General features: G+C 37.7%; 1 protein-coding gene across 1 annotated transcript in view; it reads left to right on the plus strand.

Moving 5' to 3' along the window:
* Positions 1 to 22,961, plus strand: part of VWA3B (von Willebrand factor A domain containing 3B) — a 74,472-nt gene that overhangs the window by 17,514 nt on the left and 33,997 nt on the right. The window contains exons 9-17 of the mRNA XM_056327532.1: positions 465 to 589; positions 7,482 to 7,598; positions 10,488 to 10,684; positions 11,302 to 11,456; positions 13,272 to 13,410; positions 14,788 to 14,919; positions 17,982 to 18,080; positions 19,713 to 19,895; positions 21,283 to 21,410. Of these exons, the coding sequence (XP_056183507.1) occupies positions 465 to 589; positions 7,482 to 7,598; positions 10,488 to 10,684; positions 11,302 to 11,456; positions 13,272 to 13,410; positions 14,788 to 14,919; positions 17,982 to 18,080; positions 19,713 to 19,895; positions 21,283 to 21,410 (1,275 nt within the window). The remainder of the gene's footprint in view (positions 1 to 464; positions 590 to 7,481; positions 7,599 to 10,487; positions 10,685 to 11,301; positions 11,457 to 13,271; positions 13,411 to 14,787; positions 14,920 to 17,981; positions 18,081 to 19,712; positions 19,896 to 21,282; positions 21,411 to 22,961) is intronic.

Genomic DNA, 22,961 nt, shown 5'->3' on the forward strand with positions numbered 1-22,961 from the left:
CCTTTTGTGTTCTGAAAATGAGACTAAATAAGTCTGCTTGACTTCCTGATTTGTATGTTGATAATGAAATAAATGTTCTTCTTGGGCTTTTAACTGGGAGTATAATCTGATAAAAAGGTGTTAGTGTCATCTCAGACATCTCAAATTACATGCTTGCTCAGCATGTTAAAAGCATTAATTAAAAATAGATTTCCAGGAGATTGAAAAGGAAGGTGGTTCAGAGTAAATGATACCAAAATGAAAGGATGTTCTTCATGAGAAGACTTCAGATGTACCTAAATGTATATAAAAAGTTTGATAATATTCATAGTATTGTTGTAGTTGAAGTTTTAGATATCTTTAATAGATAAGCAAATAATTCCAAAATTGTACACCACTATGATCTTGCATGTGTGACATACATCTTGTTAAAATTAGGAAAGTATGTAGTTTATGTACTGCTGAAAGCCCATTTTGTATTACAGATTTCATGCTTTTACAGAGAAGAATGACTACAGAGATGCTACTGGACCTGCACTAAAATGTGAAGAGGATGGAAAATGCCTAATTGTCCTGAATTCCAGAAAAGTGGAAGGGCGAATGCCACTAGGTAGATAAAACAAAACCCAAGGTGATACTGATTTTCTCAGTGAAGGCTTCAGAATAGAAATTTAATATAGGAACTTGCTAAGCGTAAAATCAAAAGAAGCCTTCTGTAGGCATGAGTGGGGTGAGGACAGGACTGGTCAAATGGGCATTCTGTGGGTGGGAAGGAGAGGGAAAGTAAGAGAGAGAAGTGAAGAGTGTAGAGGGATATGCATGTGAGAATGAAGAGAAGTGAAAAAAGGGACAAGAACATCATTTGTTTAGGGCAGGGGTTCTCAAACTACAGCCCGCGGCCGGATACGGCCCCCCAGGGTCCTCAGTCCGGCCCCCGGTATTTACAGAACGCCCCCGCCCCTGCTGGGGGTTGGGGGGAAAACCAAGCAGCTGCAGATGACTGCCTGCCACTGCATCCGCGCACCGGCCCCCTGGTTAAAAAGTTTGAGGACCCCTGGTTTAGGGAGACGAAGAATAGTACTGGTATGTTTACGCCAGTGATCTTGTGGAAATGTATAGAGAAATGGCAGAAAAGAAGGGTGATAGTGTGGAAGATTATCTGATACAACAGCCACATCAATACAGGCCACTTTCATACATAGTATAAGGAGATTAAATCCACATGAGGTTGACTTGCTTATCTCAAGATCTGAATTTTTTGTAAAGACAGGCCAATAAGCATAGTAAAATAGCTATAGAGAAGAAGGTGCAAAGAGGGGAAGAAAAATGGATGGAAAAAAACCCAGGGGGAAACAAATAACAGAAAGAAATGGTTTTACTAAGGGGTGGATGTGGGCAGAAAGCCTCTGTGTTTTTCTTATTATTCATGGTGCTACTTCCTCTGGCTAAATCAGCCTTGCTGTTCAGTGGGACTGGACTGGGGTTTCTGCCAGCTTGAGGGGGAGACCAGCTTGTGGTGTGAAGTGAGGCCGTGTATGTCAGGTCTGATATCTTTATCAGCAGGACATCAAATTAAAAAATTATTTCTTTTAAGTATCAGGATGTGTATCTTTATTCTAATGGTTCACATCCCCATTATGCTGTGGGGCATTAGTGTTGGCCCAAAGGTAGAACACTGTTATCCTCTTCTTACTGCTAGGGAATATATGCCATATGGTGGATTTAGTGACTCACCTAAGGTTGTTTGTCAGTTTTGGACTAACTGGACCATATTTCCTAAGTTGTAGTCTAGTTCTGTGTGCACTAACCCATCCTTCACTAGTACTGTGATTATAACAGTACAAGAGAACCATAGTGGGAGGCCTGAAGTAAAATACTGAGGTGCCACCTCCTTTTGCTTCCTGAAGGGACACTCAAGCCTCACCCACAAAGGGTTTAGAAACCAAGAGCAGAGTATGCTTCAAAACCCTCTCTCTCATTTTGTACTAATTCAGAATAGTATAATGATTGCCTTCAGTCTGCTACAAGTGCTTCCTTGCTGGACCCCATTTGGGGGTGTGCGTGGGGGAAGCTGGCTTCCTCTTCCCCCAGGCAGTCAGCCTGTTTCAATAGATGGGCCTAGAGCTCCTGTATGACTGAAATTACTTCCTCACCACTGTTTCTAAAGCTGAAAGCTGAATGGCTTTAATCGCTCAAAAGGGCAGTAATCCCCTTGAAGTGCATTGTCTGTTGTGTCTTATTGCTATTATGGAGTAGAATTTACACATTAAAAAGGAACACAGCTTTCTGCATTTAGTGGGTATTATAAGCACAGTCATGACATCACTGGCAGCCAATTGGAGCATTTCAGTTGTATGCAGAATCTAAAGTCCTTTCTGAGAAGGAAACGCATTGGAGACGTTATTCTGGTCTGCCTCTGACGTCTCTTGTTTCGGAGACTCCTTCAAGGGTGTAGAAGGCAATAATAATAAAAGTGTCGATTACTCACTATTGGGCCCTGAAACTGGCTCTTGGATGTGAGGCATAAACTATACAAAGAGATAAACAGAGAACAAACTGGAGATTTAATCTTCCAAGTGTGGTGTTTCTTTAACACAAATAAGGGGAGGCATAGGAATATTTTGATTATGTTTCTTTTCATACCACAAATGCAACAGCTGGAAACTGAAACTCATAATTATGTTTTATGGACTAGAAAAGCTGTTTTAAGAACATCTGATGGTTTTCTGGATATCCACTGAATAACTGTTCTGCAAATACAGGATATCTTCATGTTCACTCTTTTTCATTTGCTTAACCAAAACAAGTCGGAAGTAAACTATTTAAAACTTTATAAGAGCTCTGTTCTCCCCTGTTTTGCATCGTGAGCAGTCATTTAGAAAGCAAGCGTGAGAAACTGCCAAATTTTGATTTTTTTTACATATGTTTTGAGTGGCTGCTGGAGATCAAAACAGGTGTAAGCCAGTAAAGAATTAAGGTCCTTATGTTGGCAGACTCAGATTTACTTAAGGCAGAGCAATGCTTTTACATAAAGCCTAATTTCACCGATGTGGTGATACCTCTTCATCCAGCACTCATTTTCCTGTTATCACTTCTGCCTACATTGCTAGTGTAGTTTCTTCATCTGCAAAAAGCTGCAGAATTAAGCAATGGTGTTATGTAATTAGAATTATAAGTGGAAGGGAGGTGAAATTTAAGTTAAAATTTGAAGACGTAGAGGGTAAGAGGTGGTGGAAGCTGTGGAGAAGAAGGTTCTTGCTGAGAAGGGGCACAGTTGTGTCAGATATCTGCTTGGAATGACAGGGAGACAAGTGCTAAACAGCTTGAAAAGCAATAATGTTTTGAACTAGATCTTGAAAAGAATAGTGGGTCCTCGTTGGCTGAAATAGAAAAAACGGTAAAAATCTGTGCAGTGTTTTTCTGTGTGGTAGAATAGATGAGCCAGTACGTGTAAAGAAAGTGCAACAGGACTGAAATCAGGATTTGACTGATGTGATAAATCCAAAGAGGGACGCATCTGACCTCCTTGTGAGCAGTGTGAGGCTGTATTCTTAGATGTGCTTTCCACATTTACCTGATGGCCACAGGGGAAATTTCAGGTTGCTGTGTGTAAATTGAGAAGCATAAAAGCACCAGCCTCCTGTATGACATTCAAGTCAATAAACTCTGCACTGTTTATATACAGAGACATGGGAGAGACTGAACTCTCCCTTTGGAGGGTCAGGGTAATGTCTTAAGAGTAGCTACGTTGCCTACAAGGTGTAGCAAAAATCATTGCCTCTGCTTTTCCCTTGCATGGGCTTTGTCTGGTCTTAGCAGCGTAACCTTGGCCTGGCAAATCTCTTTGCTAATATGTAGAGAGTGATGCAGATAGCCACTCTGTGATGCCACATGGGATACAAAGTTCATGTGCTTTGTGCATTTGCCCAGTGGGAAAGGGGCAGAATCCGGCTGCAGTGAGTTTCAGCGCTGCTTGACCTGGCAGGTACACAGGTAAAGCTGCATACTCCCCTTCTGTGCTCCTTTGTACCTCCATTCATCCCCCTCCCAGTCGAGATTTCAAAAATCAATGATTGAGGGACTATTACTATGTTCTGCTGCCACGTAGAGGCTGAGGAAGGGACCAGCACTGAAAAAATGAAACTGCTCATCTTGCCTTGCAGGCAAATGAAGTTTAAAATAGATCTTATTCCATTATATTTGGATTTGTTTGCTTCCATGGTTTAAGTCAGATAATCAAAGAAGTACAAAATGGTATTTTCCATGAGCTGCTTTTGCATTTGCATTTGCTTGATGTTTCAAAGATACTATAAATTTTGCAGGTTTGTTGGTTTGTTGTTTTGGTTTTGGGGTTTTTTTTGTTGTTTTTTTTTTTTTGTATGGGCTTTTTTTTTTTTCTCAGCAGGTTTTATGTCTTGAGTATGAAATCTAATGGGTTGCAGTGGCTTGTTAAATGGATGAGTTTGTCTGCTGGGAGGAAGGTGTTTAAAAACTGCTTCTTTTAAGCTTGCCTGACCATGTTAAATAACTGGGAAATGGAAATGAGGGTGGTTATGAGTTTCCGTGTACAGTGCAAGTGTGTTTGTGGTTTTGCTTAGACCTACCATCTTGCTTCTCAATTCACCAGTGTCAGCAAAACGCTTCTGCCCCTTGCCGCAGGCTCTCCCCTCACCCTTCCCCATCCTATTCCTCTTTTTCAGGGCCACCCTCCTCCGGAACAGAAATGCCATTTAACGGAGGGCATGGCACGTCTGAAACGTTACCCAGCGTGAGGTGCTCTGCAGGGTCGTGATGGCAGTGACAAGAGCTGAAAACAACTGGCTGCAGCCAGTGCAAGCCGAGGGCAGGCAGCAGGGTGTGAAGGCCGGCTCCCTCGTGCATGCCTGTCTGGTGGCCGCCCTCTCGCCGTTGCTGTTTGACAGTTTTTGAACTGGAACCAGGGGGTCCCCAGGGCTCTGGCCGTTAAACCGCCAGCCAGGGTGGCTGTGGGGGATGCTTCACGGCAGGGGGGACAGGGAGAGACCTTTCCCTCTGGCGATAAGGCGTTTTTTTTAAGAGGAGGCCTTTCCTGGGACATGGGTGATTGAAGGTGTGCAAGAGCCAGTGGCCTGGAGCTGCTGGGAACCGTAACCCGGGGGTGGTGACTTTCAGCTGCTTTTTGGTTGGTAGCCCCCAGAAATGGCACAGCTGCGGTGTGAGCGCAGGGAATTGAAGCCAAAGAGAGGTTGGTACTTTCTTGGTCATTTTTCACTGATGTGCTTTAAAGGACAGGCCGCAGGTTGAGAACCACATCTGGAAGATAATATGAGTTGTATGTGTATTTTGAGTTTGGGGGCTCAGTTTTGAAAGGCATAGCTTTTCCTTGCCACTCCTCCTTAGCTGGAGTGGAAAAAAGGCTGAGGTGGAGGTGAGCCTCCTGTGTGGAGAGAGAAAGTTGCTGCAGATGTCACTGCTTACAACCTGCTCTCCTAGTTGAATCCAGGAAAAACTGTTGCCAGATAAAAGGTTTTTTAAGCAGCTTGACTGCTACAATATGCAGTTGTTGATGCCTGCATTTGTCCTGTATAATGTCATCAAACATACTTGCTTTGAAAGTGCATGCAGTTTTACTTTGCTATGCTGCAGCATAAATAGGGAAAAAAATACCTTCTTGTGTAACACCAATTCAATATACATATTTTACTGGGGACAGTAACAATAATCCTGTAAATGTGATGAGTCCATAGCATCAGTTTAAGGGGAAATGAGGCAACACAATGATATCATCAGTATTGTTTTAAAGGTAGTTGAAATATGCATACTTCTTCCAATATTTCCAAACATAACATTAAAAGCACTCATAAAATTAAACCTGGATCCCAGTATTTAATAGTTTATGGAGGATATCGAGATTTAGCTGGAGACAGCTCCACCAGAACTGCATTCTTAACAGTCTTAAATTTAGAAATATGTGCATGTGTGGTGTGAATGCATTTGTTTTGTGTGACAACAGGTGTGTGTGTGTATTTATATGTATGTATATATATACACTCAATGACTGACTACTCATCAGAAAATCTCTAGCTCCTTACTTGCTGGAATTTTGCCAATGCTCAGATTTTGCATGTTTTGCGTTCTGTGGAGAGAGTGTTTATAAAAGAAATACTTCATTATGAAGTATTTGAACAAAATACTTTTCTTAAACTTAAAAGGTAATGATAGCAGACTAAGGTTTTTTCCTCCCTTTTGTGTTTTATGTTGTAAAATGATCTGCTTTACTAAAGCTTTTTGTGATTTAGGAAATGTTGATCTTTGTTCTAATGGCTGAAACAGATGTTTTTGAAATGCAGGAAGGTCCCAGGAGATGGCAGTGTACAATAACACATTTCAAAATATTTCTTGGAAACTGAAAGCATTTCACAAATAAAATTGAGTTGTTATTCTGTAAAACTTTTGTATTATTATTTCAAGGAAGTTTATCAAAGAACAAAATCATCAGGTTTTTTTTTTACTGATAGCCTACTTTAGTAGACAAGTTTGCATGTCTTATCTTTTATACAGTGAATGGCCACTGTATATTAACTGAACGACTAGATAATAAGAGATTTTTGCCTTGTTCAGCATCTTTATGTGAATTCAGTAATAGGATGTAATCTGCCATAGGCTGTAGTCTGAATTTGTCGTTAGGATAGATCATGATTCAATTTCTGTTATAATTTTACTATAACACTACGCACAGTTTTTCTGTATTGTCCTATATTGTAATTTAAACTCTGAGATTAACCTAATTTAACCCATTTGAGTAGTGTTCATGCTGCTTAGGTATACATAGTGCCTCGATTTTAATAGCTACTCTACTAAATAAATAGGTACTTAATTTTTTTAAATCAAAACAAACATATCTATTGAGATTAAGAAACCTCTGTATCAACTCCAGCTTTGCATTCTTCCAGTTTTTTGAGAATATAATCTGATAGTAAAACTTTTTTTTTTTTTTTAATTTATGACTATTGAGAATTGTTAGGATGAAAATAAACTTAGCTTATCACATACGCCTCAGGAAAAGAAGATTTAATTTTAAATGAAAGTATTTATGTATTTAAGGGAGTTGAAAGAGTTGAAAATATCTTCTCTTTAAAATTTCAAAATTTGGTCTAGTATTTGGAGCCAGGTTTTGGAATGAAGTTCAGGGGACAGCATGAATTTCTTTGTGGTGTTCCCTTATTAGTATACAAGAGTGTTAAAAAGGATTTACTTCCACTGTGGGAACAATCTGTGGCCAGCTCTGAAGGTTACTTCCACCAGGTTAAGCACCTCTCGTGTCCTGGTGCCCTTTTTTGGGCACCTTGAGCCCTTTTTTGAAGTCTATCAAAGAACAGCACTTGTCACTGTAATGGGACCTCAAGAAAACAAGGTTATATGGCAACACCTGGATGAACCCAATGACTCTGTGGTAATTGAGGAGTGGCAAGAAGCAGAAGTTGTCTCAAAATATTAAGTTCTATTTTTGATTTCTTTTGCAGTAGCTGGTGTCCGTGAAGATGTCTTTTTGATCTGGAGGGAACTGGAGGAAGCCAGGAGTACAGCAAGACAAGTTCAAGAAATTTTATCAGAATCTGACCAGCTGACTTCTCAAGATGGTATCATTTATGTTTCTTTCAAGAGAGTTACCATTATATTAATGATCAATATTTTATTTGTGAATAGTTTTGATTACATGTCAATTTGGGTATGATTTTCTCAGAAATGTCTATACACAGGTAGCACCTATACTTGGCATCTAAAATTAGGATTACTTAAAACTTTCCATTACAAATCTCTGTTTACTGCTGTACTTTAACAGCTCGGGCTGAAATACACCATTTTTAGTTCACCAATGACTATGTTTAGAAATTGTCTAGATACTGAAATTAATTTTTTGTGGTCTCTCCCTCTCTGCCTGGGCCAGTAAATCTTTCAGTTTTGCTCTACACAGTGCTGGGGAAGTACATCATCTCTGTCCCATCACGGTCATCTTAGGATAGCCTCCAACCTGGTAGCTAATTCATTCCCCTAAAAAGGAAGAAGTGTGGGTCTGAATTTTCTTAGTCAAAGGTAGATGACTGAAACCAATTCTGGATAAGTGCTCTGACAACTCTTGTGTTAAGAAACATGGAAAAATATTTTGTTCATTAAACTAATAGTTCCCACCATTATGCTTGGCCCAGTATATAGTTCATTTGTTGTTCTGTGCATATTGATTGCGTCGAGTCCTATCGGAGATAGAGCGTAGCTGTTTTCTGGATCTCTGGGAGGCTTAAACAGAGGGTGGTGAGAAGCTTCTCAGTTCTGCTAGGCTGAAGATGCTCTGGGCATGCTCTGGAGCAGAATGATCACACTGACAAGACTTAAATACTGAAAACTTGGCAGTCTGTGGAATCTAGGCAGCTTTAGTGTGGATTGGGGTTGATTCTCAGGATCATGGCTGTGATTATCAGTGCCTATATTCTACATTAGTCCCTGGTTTTAAAAACCTACATAGTGTCTGGTGGTATTTTTTGCATAAGTTGATACAAGATTCAAGTTGAATTAGCACAAGTCATCAGTGATTTTGTATAGCTCCACTATTGCTTTTGCAGTGCAATTGCTTTTGCTTTGGCTAGGTGGAGGCTGGATCACCTGCTGAGGAACGCTTTGTACAGTCAGTTGGTCAGTCACTTGAACTCTCAGTGGTGTATTGAGATATGCGACTAGGGTGGTGATGGTGAAGATCTGAAGCTGGGAACTTTCTCTGCCTGCGCTGGGTTTGCACATCTGTAAACAACATAATTCTGCAGGACTTAAGCTTGAGGTTTTTCTTCTGTGAAGGCATAATACTGATCTTTATACTGATAATAGCATCTTCTGAATTAGCAGGACTTCTGATATGAAGTTAAACAGCTGTACAGTAATGCATATGAACAAAAAGACCACAGTAAAGCTGAAACAGCAGCCCTGTTTTCAGTGTTGATTTATGTGTTCCTAAATATGCAGCTTGAATGTTCTTTCTGTTTGCCTTCTTACAGAATCACTTCATAAATGAATTAAAATAAATGAAATTACAGTGGGATTTATCAGTTCTTCAGCATTATTTGACTGTTGCCCATTGATCCAAATAACTGCAATCTTTCTGTTTGCCTGCATTTCATCCTGGTTTGCCTTCCTGATCTGTTTAAAATATTCTATTGCAAAACATAGTTCTGAAGACTGTAATGTTCTGCAGGAAAAGAAACAGAAAAAGAGACAATTTTTCTGCTGACCCTCCAGATAATGCACTAGTTACGTGAACTGAGACACTACTTTTTACATAAAGCATGTGAAACAAATAAAATAACAGTCGTCTTTTTAAAATTATGTGAGTGGATTTGTGAGACTTGCCACACTGACTGTTCTAAGGGCCACAAGCAATCAGAAAGCAGATGTTTCCATATGAACAGGCTCCAGCTGCACCTGCCCTGATGCTGGCTGATCTCTGTGTGTGTTAAGGCAGTAGATGACTCCATAGGTTTGTTTACAGGCTCGGGATCTCAATACTGTTGTCACTGTAGCTGCATCTAAACAGAGTAGACGTTTATACCACCTAGGTCCACCAAAATTAAAATGTGACAAAATAAATTCACCCTTCTATGAGAACCACTGCTGGGCCATTTGGTTTAAGTGTGGTTTATTGATCGAGTGATGAATGAGTGTAAAGGCCTGTATCCTATTACCAGTATCCAGAGATGTGCAGTGCCTCACCTTAAGATGGTCCTTAGAAAATTTCTAAGACCATATGACATAAAAGGGTAAGCATAAGAACAGTCATACCAGATCAGACAAAAAAAAAAAAATTCCTATCTCTTTCAGTATCAATTAAAAATGCTAGAAGGAGGGCGTAGAGCTAGAGAAAATGTTAAGCTGTTACACAAGTGATTTGTGGCTTGGGATACATGGCGCAATATTCAGCCTATAAAAAGGCAGTATTGCAGGGAAACACAGTAAAATCTCTTCCAAAGACATTGTAGTTTGCCTTTTACTTTAAATGTCCTCCTCTGAAAAAGACCAATGGCAATGTTAACCAATTTTTTTGACTGTATTTTCCATTATATCTTTTGTTGTTTCATTTTCTCAAATGATTCTCCTTGAAATTAGACATCTTATACAGGACTCCTTTCTGGAATTTTGTAATTCAACCAGTATGAAGGTTAAGTCAACCTTCATACTACTAAGAACATTCCTTTTATATGTTAATCCTGTAGCTATTTATCTTCGTCACTCTCTGTCTTCTGATGAGTTTGTTCCATTTACAAAGGAATTTATCACAAACAATTCTCTGATAAGAGAAACAACCACAATGAAAATAGAGAATATTAAAAATCAGTCAGAAATATCTGCTTACTGTAATGCTGTCGATGCAAGCAGAACAAGTTTGAAAATTTTGACTCCAGTATTGTAGTCTGTTTTTGAAAATAGCTCATCCAAACTGAACTGTGTTATACAGGAGATTTTGTTTGTTCTATTTTATTTATTAGCAACCCAAGCTGATAATCCATTAAAAAAGCATGCATCTGACAAGTATTTGACTTCTGAGAAGTGGTTGCAGAAGTATGGCTTGAAAGCTCAGAAGCTCACACTGTATGAGGCACTTGCTGATTGTACTTTTCGCCATGCAGATGGGATTGTTGACATAAAAACTAAACCAGAGGATGAATCTTCACAAACTGACGCTGTGAGTAGTGGTAATTTTCCCTCACATCCTGTGAGTTGTTTGGTTTTTCTTTCAAGATTTGAAAACTTGACTGATAGATGAATTTATGATAAAGTGTATGGTCTGTTTTGTATTTTTTGTTTAAATAATCTTATTAGTGGAATGGGACAAAGGTGGTCATAAATAAAATTGTTTCAAAGGCCTATTTGAAAAAAACTGTTTCAAGGACTCCTTCCTGATGCACATATAATCTCCCAAGGATGAATGAGGACTGGCTTAAGCATTTCTGTGGGGTAGGGCAAATATTGCTTGTCATCTTTATTTTTCCTTAGAAGTAGTGTTGGTCTCAGCAGCTCCAGTGTTTGCAAGTCCTTAAACAAATTTGGATTCATTTGTCTTCTATTTGTTTTTCTCAAGCTCTACCATTAGACTGTTTGGTAAGCTTCTGTTCTTGTTAGCTACAAGAATAAAACCAGTTTCTATTGACTTTTGCTAGGAGCAAACCACCCTATCCCATGTCTATTTCTGCACCTGTTCATGTGCAACAAGCATGTACCTTTGAAGTTTGTTCACCAAATATTAAAGGCACTGCAAAATAATGTGTTTTAGAACATGAAAGTTGTTTTTCTTGGCTGTAGGAGACAAAGAGGAAGGTAATTAATGCAAAATACTGTGACAAGTTTGTACATACCTTCTGGAAAGACGGATCTGTAGTTCACATATATGTTAGTACAGAAAAGTATAAGCAGTACAAAGAGAAGATGAGGACGGCTCTGAGACAAGTGGAAGGACGGTTAGTGTTCTGTCACATAAAATCAGTTTGTATTATTTTACATTGGTGCTGGAATGTTTGACGTTTACTGTCATAATAAGCTGAAGTGTTTGGTAAACTGCTAGTAGCAGTACAAAGCCAGAAATCCATTTTAGATCAGAAACTTGTGTGTAGGATGTCTTAGTAGCCATGTAAGAAAACTGATGAACAGTTCTATCTTTTGTTCTCCTTCTGGAACACAAATGTGAACGTCAGTCTGCATGTTATTGAAATGCTGCTGAAAGTGCCAATAAGCATCAAGACATAAGGTGGCAGAGAACCTCTAGAACCATCAATAACACTTGGTAAACATTTATCCCTTGTGATACCGCTGACACCAAGTAGCACATCTTGATAACTGATGATGGTTATCTGCCCTTTTTGCAATTTTGTGTTGAAGACCAGTTTGAACCATCTAGATCAGAGTGAGGGCATGAGCTATTAAGTGATGCATATGATCAGAAGTTCAGAGCTCAAGCTAGCTCCCTAAGTTTACTTTACTGCAGCTGTACAGATATGCTATTTTGTAGGGTATCTACAAAAAATAGGTGATCTGAGGGTCTGCTTTATCGGTCCTAAAGATGCCCTAAAGTAAATGGGCTTTTATATCTACATTAGGAGAAGAAGAAAACTTTAAAAACAGATATTGTAGAAAAGAGAGAAAGAATAAATATTGCCCTCTGTTTTGTGTATTAGGACAATGAGATGTCTCACTGAAAAAAGCAGGATATGAACTTTCATTCGATTGCTGCTTCTCTGCCACAAATATAACAGCCTGATTACATTTAGCAAGGTCAATCACAATTTTGTTACTCCTTTCAGTTTATCTTCATCTTGCTGTATTTAGGATAAAATTAACATATTGTGAAGGAGAATTTGAGGTAATGGTTTTGATAAGAATATATTTTTGAAATCCAGGCCAAGATTATGGGTTTGCTATTTTGAATGGTTCATCTTATTGTTGAAAAGTCTTGGTAGACCTCATGAAACACTTTGGGGGAAATAACTAATGGCAAAATAGCTATCAGCGGCAAATATAATAGGATCCTTTTTCCATGATACCATTTTTTAAACTTCTGTGGAGATGAGTAGTATTTTCCTCGGGGCCATTATATTCTGTCTGTTAAATGTCTCTGTTTCAGAGTAGACAAGTAGTTTATGACTCTCAAGGGAAATCAGATTTGGAACTGCTGCAGCCATTACTGAGTAAATGTTCTTGTACACAGCAGTATGCATGCACGTATTTAACTGGCAGGCATACTTCAGTCCTGTTTAAAATGTAAAACTAAGTCTGTATTTAAAACTCAAGGTCAGCAAAGCTTTGAAGCATCTGTGTTATATTAAGGCTTTTCAAAGTGCTCAAGTTCCTTGCAGGATAGGTTCTCCAGTGTTTTCCTGAAAAGGGAGGCATAATAGCATACGCTTAAATGATTTCCAGAGTTCAGTCTGGTGAACAGTTTCAGGGGCAGTAGTTATAGTTACTTCCACATGGGATTTCCCAGCTCAAACTACCTGATAACTGACTTTATAAAGGTGCTGTATTGCTTTGTCTGTTTTGTCTGTCTCCAGACTCCTATTAAAATTAGAAAAATAAAAATGCCTTGTGCTATTATGTAGTGACAGACGATTGTTTCAGCAAGGCCGATGTACTGCTTCTGGCAGCGAGTAGCAACAGGTGCTTAGGGAAAGAGAATAAGAAGTACAACAGTGATAAAAAGATCCTTCCTCTTAGATTCTGATATGCAAAGCTCCAAAGATCTTACAGACTAGGTTTTGATATTTTTTTTCCTCCCCCAGGATTAAGTGGCTTCAACAAAGCAGCAGAGGGCTCTTTGGGAATGTGTTTGAAGATGATGTCTATATTCTTATTGATACATCCCAGTCTATGAAGAACAAGCTGCCACTGGTAAAGGAGAAAATATTTCAGCTCATACAGGTATGAGAAAGTGGTGATGCTGTAGACTAAGGAGCATTTTAGAGTAGGCTGATTTTTTCTGGATACTTGTTACCCCAATATTTAAAAAAAAATTATTTTTTTAATAGCAGCTTATTAAAATATTTTTATTTTTCTTGGTGTGCTGATTTTTCAGTTGAAATTTATATTTTTTCCTCATTTCTACTAAGATTTGAAAAAAAATCTGGAGAAAATGTTGAAAATTAAAAAGGCTTAAGTAGTTCTTTCCCTCAATCCACCTCTCTCTCTCAAAAAAAGGGGGGGCCAAAAAAACCCCCACCCCAACCCAAAAAACTATGCAATGGAAAACCTTTTAGCATTTTCATTTTTATTTTTAAAGCAGTGTCATCCAATTCCACTGGCATGTTGTGATTTGTAATATGTGTTCTAGATTCACTTTCATACTTTTACAATGGAGGGTGCAGAATGTTTTGAACTTGCTTGTATCTTACAGTGGAACTTTGCAAAGGGACTTGCAAAGTGCAGAAGTACCACAAAAGCATTAAGTACTGGGAGACACACCTAAGACAAGATTTGTCTCACCTGTTTTAGAAATCTACAATGATGTCACCTAAGCTTACATTAATATTTGAAAGAAAGAGGCACTGTTAAAACATGCTAAATCTTAACTTTTTTAGACCTGAGAGGAATAACTGACAAATAAAATTCCATCAGTCTGGCATTGATGGCAATCATTAGCAGGGCTAGAAAATCTAAGTCTAATAACAGAGAGGGTTTTGAGCTAAGTGCATAAGTGATAGGCCATAGTATGATGTGGTCCTCTAGGCAGATCAACACAAGAAAATCATTAGATACCGTGCAGGAAGGTTTCACAGGCAGCTGCACAAAAAAGGTGATGTAAGGGAGGCTCTAAAGGTTTGTACTAGCTTGCACAGATCTTGCTCTCCTTATGACTTCTGTCCAAAAGCAACTTCAGCAAATTCTTAGTTCTCTCTTGTGCTAGTTCCCCTTGCCAGTGCTCTACATTTGGTTGTTGTTCTCCTCCTCTAAATGATGTCTTTGTTTCTGGTTGCAGTTTTCTTTCATAAGCAGTCATAATCTCTTTCTTACACCATTTCTCTTTCTTGCACTCCTAGACATCTGCTGTTCAAGTAGTTTGAGAAATACAAATAAATGGAGATTTACATTGGGAAGTTCAAGTAATCTTAATAATTGCAGGCAATAATTGTCTCTGTCTCTGTATGTCTCTCTGTACGCCATAAATGAATATTACCATAATTTATTGTAACCATATAATCAACTATATATTAATTAAAACAACTTCTACTAGTCAGTATTTCAGGATACAAGTATTGTTTCTTTTAACATTGAGTAAAATTCAAATGCTGTCTCTTGCAGGAACAATTGAGACACAAAAAGAGATTTAACTTTGTGAAATTTAGTGCCCAAGCAGTGGCGTGGCAAGAGAAGCTTGCTGAAGTTAATGAGGAAAGTTTGCAAGATGCTTGGCTTTGGATAAAAGGGCTTGAGGTAACATGGCAGATAATTATCATAAAGTGTGTTTGTACAAAGGTATATTTGTGTCTTCTCTTCCTATATGGCTGGGGTATTTGTGGATTGACTAAGTATTTGACTTGAGTAAGCTGAAAATATACATGATGTATAGAGTTTAGTAGATCTAAGTACAAAACATTATGTCAGTTATAATAATCCTTTAACTGTGGACCTGTTTATAAGATGATATTAATTCAACTTGCAGCCTGCTATGTTTAGTAGCCACAATGCAAACATTGGCCCATTTGATTTCTGTAGGAACCATGACAGCGCTCACACCGTGTGACTAAATTTGTCACTCTTGCACAGGGCTGCCACTGGCTCAGAGGTGGTACAAGAAGCTGGTGCCAGTGAGCTGGAGGAACATTTCTAATCCCTTGTCGTGCATAGATAGACAGCTGACTTTAGCCTTCATAAGAACATGGAAGCAACCATGCTCAGACCAAACATCTGTTTGTCTACCTAACGTTCTTTCTCTAACAGTGGCCAAAATCTGAGGTTTTTTCCCTGAAACAGAGTAGAAATGTCAGCCACAATCAGCCACCAGATTGTAACTGTCAGCAGCTTTAGGACCCATTCATGTGTCAATTGTGGACAGCAGTGTTATGAGCAAAGAACAGAAAAAGGATTATGCAACAGTATAGACATATCCCATGTTGTTTTCTAAAACAAAAACCATGTTTACATAATGAGACTCCTCAGCATTATGATAGCTTTTCCTTAGACTTATGAAATTCCTGGGGTGAGGGAACCGGGGAAGCTACATGATAACTGTGAGACTACAAAGCAAGGTAAATAACTTAGTATTCTCAGAAAATACTAGCACACACACGGAAAAAAGAAAGTATTAGTATGGCCTCACTGGGTAGTTGGTGAATACTTTTAACTGAGGTTAGTAACCTTAATTTTACTGCCTGCCTTGAGACTTGAAAAGTGGGCTCTGTGTAAGCTATATATATGATACAGCATCATGCGAGTTTGATAATTCTTTGAACTACTGTAATTTGATACCATGTTGTATATGCATTTGGGAATGGCCTTTTTCATCATTATTCATGAAGTAGTGAACTGTTGATTATAAATTTCCTTCTGAGTTCAGATCTAGATATCTGAAATGGTACAGGGAGTGGTACAGTAACAATACTTTTTTGCAGGGATGTCATCTGTTGCTGATCTTCTAGTCTGTTTAAAGCAGTGCAGGTGTAAGTCTGAGATCAGAAAGCTGGCTTTACAGTGAATTTGAAATGAACCGAAGATTGCTCTAGAATATTAATCAGAGTAGATCCTTTGATCTCACTTTATACTCTTTGGTCCCAGGATATTGAATAAGGCAGCAGAGCTATAAACAGTAACTAACTGTTCCTTAAAAATCCTTTAGAGGTAATAACATTTAAAATTTCAGGGATGATTATGCCATGTAGTTGAAACATGTTAACTTTGTTTAAACAGTGAAAAAAACTGTTCATTTGTAACAGTAGCAACTGAAAAATCTAAAATTAACAGCTCTTACCGTAGAGGGTACATAGTTATTTCCTTCACATCATCAGTGTCTGCCGTATGTTCCCATGATAAAGTAGAAGTTGTTTTGTTTCAAATCAGATCAAAACCATATACCATTATTGAAAAGAGCCAGGATTGCCAATTTACATATAATAATGAGTGATGTGTGTCTAAACTTTTATAATGCTTACTAAAACATTAGGAATATTAGACATATTTAATACAAAGAAGATGGCTCAGGCTAGTTGTTTCTTATGAGTGTGCACTGGTAAGAACTGTTTGTGAATTAAAAGATAGGATTATAAAGTATCTGGGCTCTCGTTGTCAGCCCCATACAATCTTGTGCAGCCATACAGAGTCACTCTGAAAGTGTACTTTCTATTCTGTTTCACCTTATTTACTTTGCCCTTTCTATGTGTGGAGGGAAGGACTGGAAAAAGTTTTAACACAACTAATAGGACTGAAGAAATAATGCTATATCTTAACCTATTTTTGCATGTATGGGTCAATGTTAGTGATTTATATTTATCCTCTCTAATGCCTTATGTATGTGGATCCTGAGTCTCTTCTCACTTACACTACTACAATCCTCACTACCCTCCAGAGCAGTGCTCGGGTGTTTTCCATAAAACAGTCTCATTTTCAGTCTCAGTTTCAGGGGTTTTGCTTTGGCCCCATTAAAAGACTAAGACTAAGACTTGAGGAATTACTTTTCTGATAAAACCTTACTTTCCCTTAAATTTGGAAGGTTTTGTACACCAAATGTTTGAAAGGTAGATGTGAACTGTATTTTTTAGCCATGAAATGCATTTCAGTGAGTTTAGAGTTGCATTTAGTTTAAGAAGAAAAAAACCAGATCATGATCACGAAGTATGTGAATGAAACAGGAAAAGTGATAGTATTACTCAAACATGAATTTTTAAGGGCCACAATATTGCTTTACTGTGTATGTTTTGTTGTTGTAGCTAAATTTTGTGCTAAAAAAAAAAAAAAAAAAAAAGACATTTACTTTGATGTGCCGAGGTGGTAGATGGGAGATAGTCTGGAAAAAATATTGTTCAGAAAACCATGAAGTCCTTTACCTATTTTTGAGAAATAAACTTGTGCAACCCTTTTGTAGACCTTTTGAATTATTTGGTTAAGTAAAATACATATTTCAAAAGAGCGCGATAAGTTGGCAATCAGGAGGAGCAGTGGGAAAATATAATACAATGTATCTTTTATCTTGCATCTTCCTGTCTGTTTATATTCTTTTTGTGATTGCTTTTGCTTTTACAGCTCATATTTCTGTTGCCAGCATTTTGCTTATGTGTGTTTGCATAAGCACTGAATACCAGCTTGGTACCAATTTATGCTACTTTGACACTCACTTTGATTTTTCTAGCTATTTGACATAAATATTTTCACCGTTTTATTACTAATTTCATTTCTGTAATATCACTTGAAAATGTACGCTGTTATTATGAATTTAAGAACAGAGGCAAAGTACTGTTATGATTTATAGCTGTTTCTTTCTCTTTTTGCTTTTGGTTTCTTAGGTTGGAAGTTCCACAAATACACTCAAAGCTCTCCAGATTGCTCTTGCTGATACTGACACTCAGGCTATTTATCTCTTGACTGATGGGAGACCTGACCAGGTATTTCTGAAATAAGAAAACAGAAAATGCAGTAAGTGTGGTGTCAGAAGGCTGAAGTATGAGACGAATATCATACCTGCAGAGCTGAGTCTCTTGGATGTTCTCATAGTATTGAAAAATTGTATCTGAGAAATGTGCTGTTCGTGAAGGGGTTTGGATTAGAACTCCTTGCCCACAGTCCAGTCTTTGGTGTATGATAATTCATGATATTTCTTATGAGTTGTTTTAAGCATCTGGTAATGGATTAAACATTAAAGCTGTATGTTAGTATCAAGGTTAGGATTTGTGTTAAACAAAATGTCTCCCTAACTTAGTACAAATATCACATGAATTAAAAATCAAAAAAATAATGATGGTCCCATGGTATGGTTGAAAACCCTGCAATCTTGTGTGATGGCTTGAAAACCTGAAAAGATGATTGATAGCAAAATAAAAAAACCAAATCTGTGTTAAACGTTTTCTCCCAAAGAACACATGAAATATATGAGTAGGTACCTTCTTACAGTCTGTTACAGAACTTGCACAAAGGTTATGTCGTGTCTGAGGGGCAAGGACCTAATTATTAATTTACATTATTTTCATATAAAGATGTTGTCATTAATATTGTTCCATTAGGTCTCTGTATGATTCAGTTTTTATCCTGCTGAGTTAAATTGCATCTCATGTAGGTGCAATTCTGGAGTAGCAGCAGTCTGGAGTCTGGATAAAGAAAAGTGTTATTAGTTATCACTCATTAAAACTCAATTTACAACTGATTAAAATATTTCCATTGTTTCACACTTTTGCTAAGTAGGAGCATATATTAATATTTTGTTAAAGAATAATTTGGCTTTCAGATTCTTAATTTTAATATTTTTGTTAAGTTAGAAAATAATGAATACTTGATTTCTTTTTACTTAATTAATAATGGATTTTATGATTTTTACTATACTTCTTAGATGAAAAAGGGGAAATGGCGAAGACTGCTTTTAACTGTTAAAGTGCAACAAACAATTATATTACAGAAATTGCTGTTTATCAAGATTTATGACAGTGTTCTGAATAACCAAAATGTTACCAGAAATTAGAGAACTGAGTCAATAATTTCTTTCAACAATATCGTTGAAGATTTTTAGATGGTAGATCTTTTACTTTTTCACCTGAGTTTTATTTCTTTATTGGAGGAGGAACACTAGCTTTCCTATTGACTCACCCTCTCTTTTTTTTTTCATGGTTTTGAGTCAACTTTTGATTGAACTAATTTAGCTTAATAAAAATAGCAACGGTTATATATACATCCAAAAATATTGTTATCTACATCCAGTGATACTTAACATCAATGTAGTAGTTTAATTTCCTTTATTAATTTCCTTTAAGATTTCAGAAACAGAATACTGATTATAATTTACATTTTATTTTATTTTATTTTATTAGAGTATCCTGTGCCTTAATGCATTATGTGTTTCAAATTCAGTTTTAAATTAGCTCATTTTATAAATTTATGAAATAGCAATCCATATAAAATTTATGCTTTTAACTGATCTATATGTCTCTAAGCAGCAGTATGGCTGATTAAATTCTTACAAATTCTCCATGTTTTGTTAAATACTTTTCTGGATGCCACATATTTAATATACATTTTCTGATTTTCAGCCCCCCCCGATAATTTTGGCTCAAGTTCAGCTTTGTTGTAAAATTCCCATCCATACTGTATCCTTCAACTGTGGTGATGTAGAGGCTAATAAATTTTTGTATGAACTATCTACTAAAACAGAGGGACGGTTTCATTATTACAACATCTATTCAACTGATCCTGATGTTGCAGAGTTTATTGTTGTGAGTATCTGAAAATAAATGTGTTTCTCCATGCTATTGAATGAACCACATGACTTGTATTATTGTGATTTCATATTACAATAGATTATTTTAAAAAAGGGTTAATCCTAGTCAGATCTGAAGTCATGCGAAAGCAATGTGTGGCATTATTTTCTTATGAAATTTTATTAAACTGCAACAAAAAAGTCCAAACATCATGCGAAGTACATTTCTAGTGCTACTGTTGCAAAAAAAAAAAAAAAAAAAAAAAAAAAGCCCCTGAAAACCAAATTCTAGAAAACATACAGGCCAAATTAAGCTCTGCAGGAAACACACTTGATCTCTGCTGTGTCAGAAATAAGTTACTGTTTAAAATGAAACTATGGTTTATATCTTGTTAATAAATGAGAGAATGCAGAGCTGAATTTGAATGATTTGATGAATGAATGATTTGATTAATTTTGCTAAAAGTTTGCTCTACAACAGCCACTGGGGAGAGATCTATAATGAGTAAAATGACTACAATAGCAGTGATCTATCAAGTATGACTAAGCAGCTCAATCTAAGAATCCCCAATAGGAAATTTCTGAATAGATGTAACAGGAGCACCCATTTAAAGCATATTCTTGCTTTTAATTAAAGTTAACAGTTAATTAGTTCCAGAAATTTTAGAAATGGTGGTAGTGGAACAATGAGAACAACCAGGAATAAGACAGTACCAGGAAATTTAGAACTTTGAAGACAACAATTAGAAGAAAGATGTGAAAATACTGCAGCTTTTGAAAGATATGAGAGCATACTGGGCAATTTCAGTGATTCTGCTGATGAGGACTGTGTGACACTGCACATGCTGGAAAGATGAGGGCCAGAGTCCATATTGTCCATCCTCAAACTCCTGGTCCTGTAGGAGTTGTAAAGGGATCATCGTTGCAATCTTTCCTCCTGTAGCCTAAATGATAACAAGTCAGTTCCAATGTTTACTTGAAGAATATAGTTTTTACTCCCATTTTTCAGGAACAGTATGTGATACAGATGTCATCTGTAGAGTGACAGGACAACAGTTGTAATGTACATATCTTGTATTTTATTTATTTACTCATTTATTTGCTTGCTTGCCTGGAATGAGGGGAGCTATTGCTGTCATTACATTATTTAGAAATATGGCTGTTCATATCTCAGGAGGTAACTGACTTGTTAAGGAATGCTTGTCCTTTTCCTAAAAAGGAAGAATAAGTTGAAAGGCTGTATTGCCAAGCACAAGAGACTACCTGAAAAGTATACAAAATTTTGCAGCTGTCCTAACTGAGTCATTATTCAAAATTATTATCAGAGCTTGCATAGTTTCAGTTCAGAAATTAAACATGTTTAGGAATAATTGTAATAAAACATTTAATTTTCTTTTTCTTAGAATGAAGACATAAACCTTTTGAAAAGAGAGGTTGAACAAGGAGAAAGAGACCTAGAGAAAGCGAAGACACTTCATGTCAAATGTCTGATGGTGGATTGTTATACAGGAGAAAATGATCCAGAGAATAAGTATGTCCTCATAGTGCTATTATGTTAATAAGAGATAGGAGCCATCTGTTACATTTCTTCTTTTTCATTGTCTGGCATTTTTAACCTCTGACATTCTCCTCTTTTAAAAAGAAAGGCTTGTTTGTTTGTTTTAAACAGTTACAGTAATGGAAAAGAAAAATCTGGAAAAATACATTGATACTGTGATGCCTGAAACAAAATGAACTCAAACATCCCAATAGTCTCAAATTATTAGGAATAATTGAAGCAAAGACATTGAAATATTTTTGCTGTCTCCAGCACATGGTAAAGTTGCTCTCTCTGACCTAGAGAATTCACAAAGAATTATTATCCTATAGGTTGAGCTGGCTTGATACTTCATGACTAAATAGCCACTCATTGCAAAATGCCAATTAAAAGATAAATTACATACAAACTTGTGTGTTTAAAAGATAGCAAGCACCATGAATGAAATTCAACTTCTTTTCACATTTTTTATGTTACAGTGTGTGTCTGTATGTTTATGCTATATTTATCCTTGCTTTGTATCAGAAGATAAGTAATCTCATCATTAAAACTGGTTTCATGTTCAGCATCAGTTGAAAAACACGCTGAAAATTTAATGGTGCCAAGAATGACTGTTCAAAAAGAGGTCCTTCTACAGCATACTGAGGGCAGGCTCCTGAGCCACTGTGGAAAAGTTTTCTGCATGTCTGATGATACTGAATTTCTGTTTGGGGAGCACAGACCTAGCTTCAAACATGAAATCACTTGTAATGTCTACAGCACAACCTTAATAAAAAAATAGCTTGCCCTGGTGCCTTACTTGTATGTGAAGTAACAGTACAAAAGCAAAAAAGTAAGTTAAAAAAATATCAGATTTTTAAGACAGAAAACTATTAAACCCAGTAAGTTATAATAAAGGCAAATAAAGTAAACAAATTATAAGTGGAGAGTGCTGTGGAATGATTTCACATGTGTGGAAGGACAGGTCAGATGTCCAGTATAAAAGTGTAGATAAATGTTATTTCAGAATTTGCATATTTCATTTTTGACTAATGCTGGGACATGGGGGGGGGGGGGGGGGGGGGTGTGGGGGTGTGTGTGTGTGTGTGGGTGTGGGGGGTGTGTGGGTGTGTGTGTGTGTGTGTGTGGGTGGGTGGGTGGGTGGGTGTGGGGGGTGTGGGGGTGTGTGGGTGTGGGGGTGTGTGGGTGTGGGGGTGTGTGGGTGGGGGTGTGTGGGGGTGTGTGGGTGTGTGGGTGTGTGGGTGTGTGGGTGTGTGGGGGTGTGTGGGTGTGTGGGGGTGTGGGGGTGTGTGGGTGTGTGGGTGTGTGGGTGTGTGTGGGTGTGTGGGGGTGTGGGTGTGTGGGTGTGTGGGTGTGTGGGTGTGTGTGTGGGTGTGTGTGTGTGTGTGTGTGTGTGGGTGTGTGGGTGTGTGGGTGTGTGTGTGCGCGCGCGTGTGTGGGGGGGTGTGTGTGTGTGTGGGGGGGTGTGTGTGTGTGTGTGTGTGGGGGGGGGGGGGGGTGGGGGGGTGTGTGTGTGTGCGCGCGCATATATATGTGTGTGTGTGT

This window comes from Falco biarmicus, chromosome 2, assembly GCF_023638135.1.
Source record: "Falco biarmicus isolate bFalBia1 chromosome 2, bFalBia1.pri, whole genome shotgun sequence".
Lineage (NCBI taxonomy): Eukaryota > Metazoa > Chordata > Aves > Falconiformes > Falconidae > Falco > Falco biarmicus.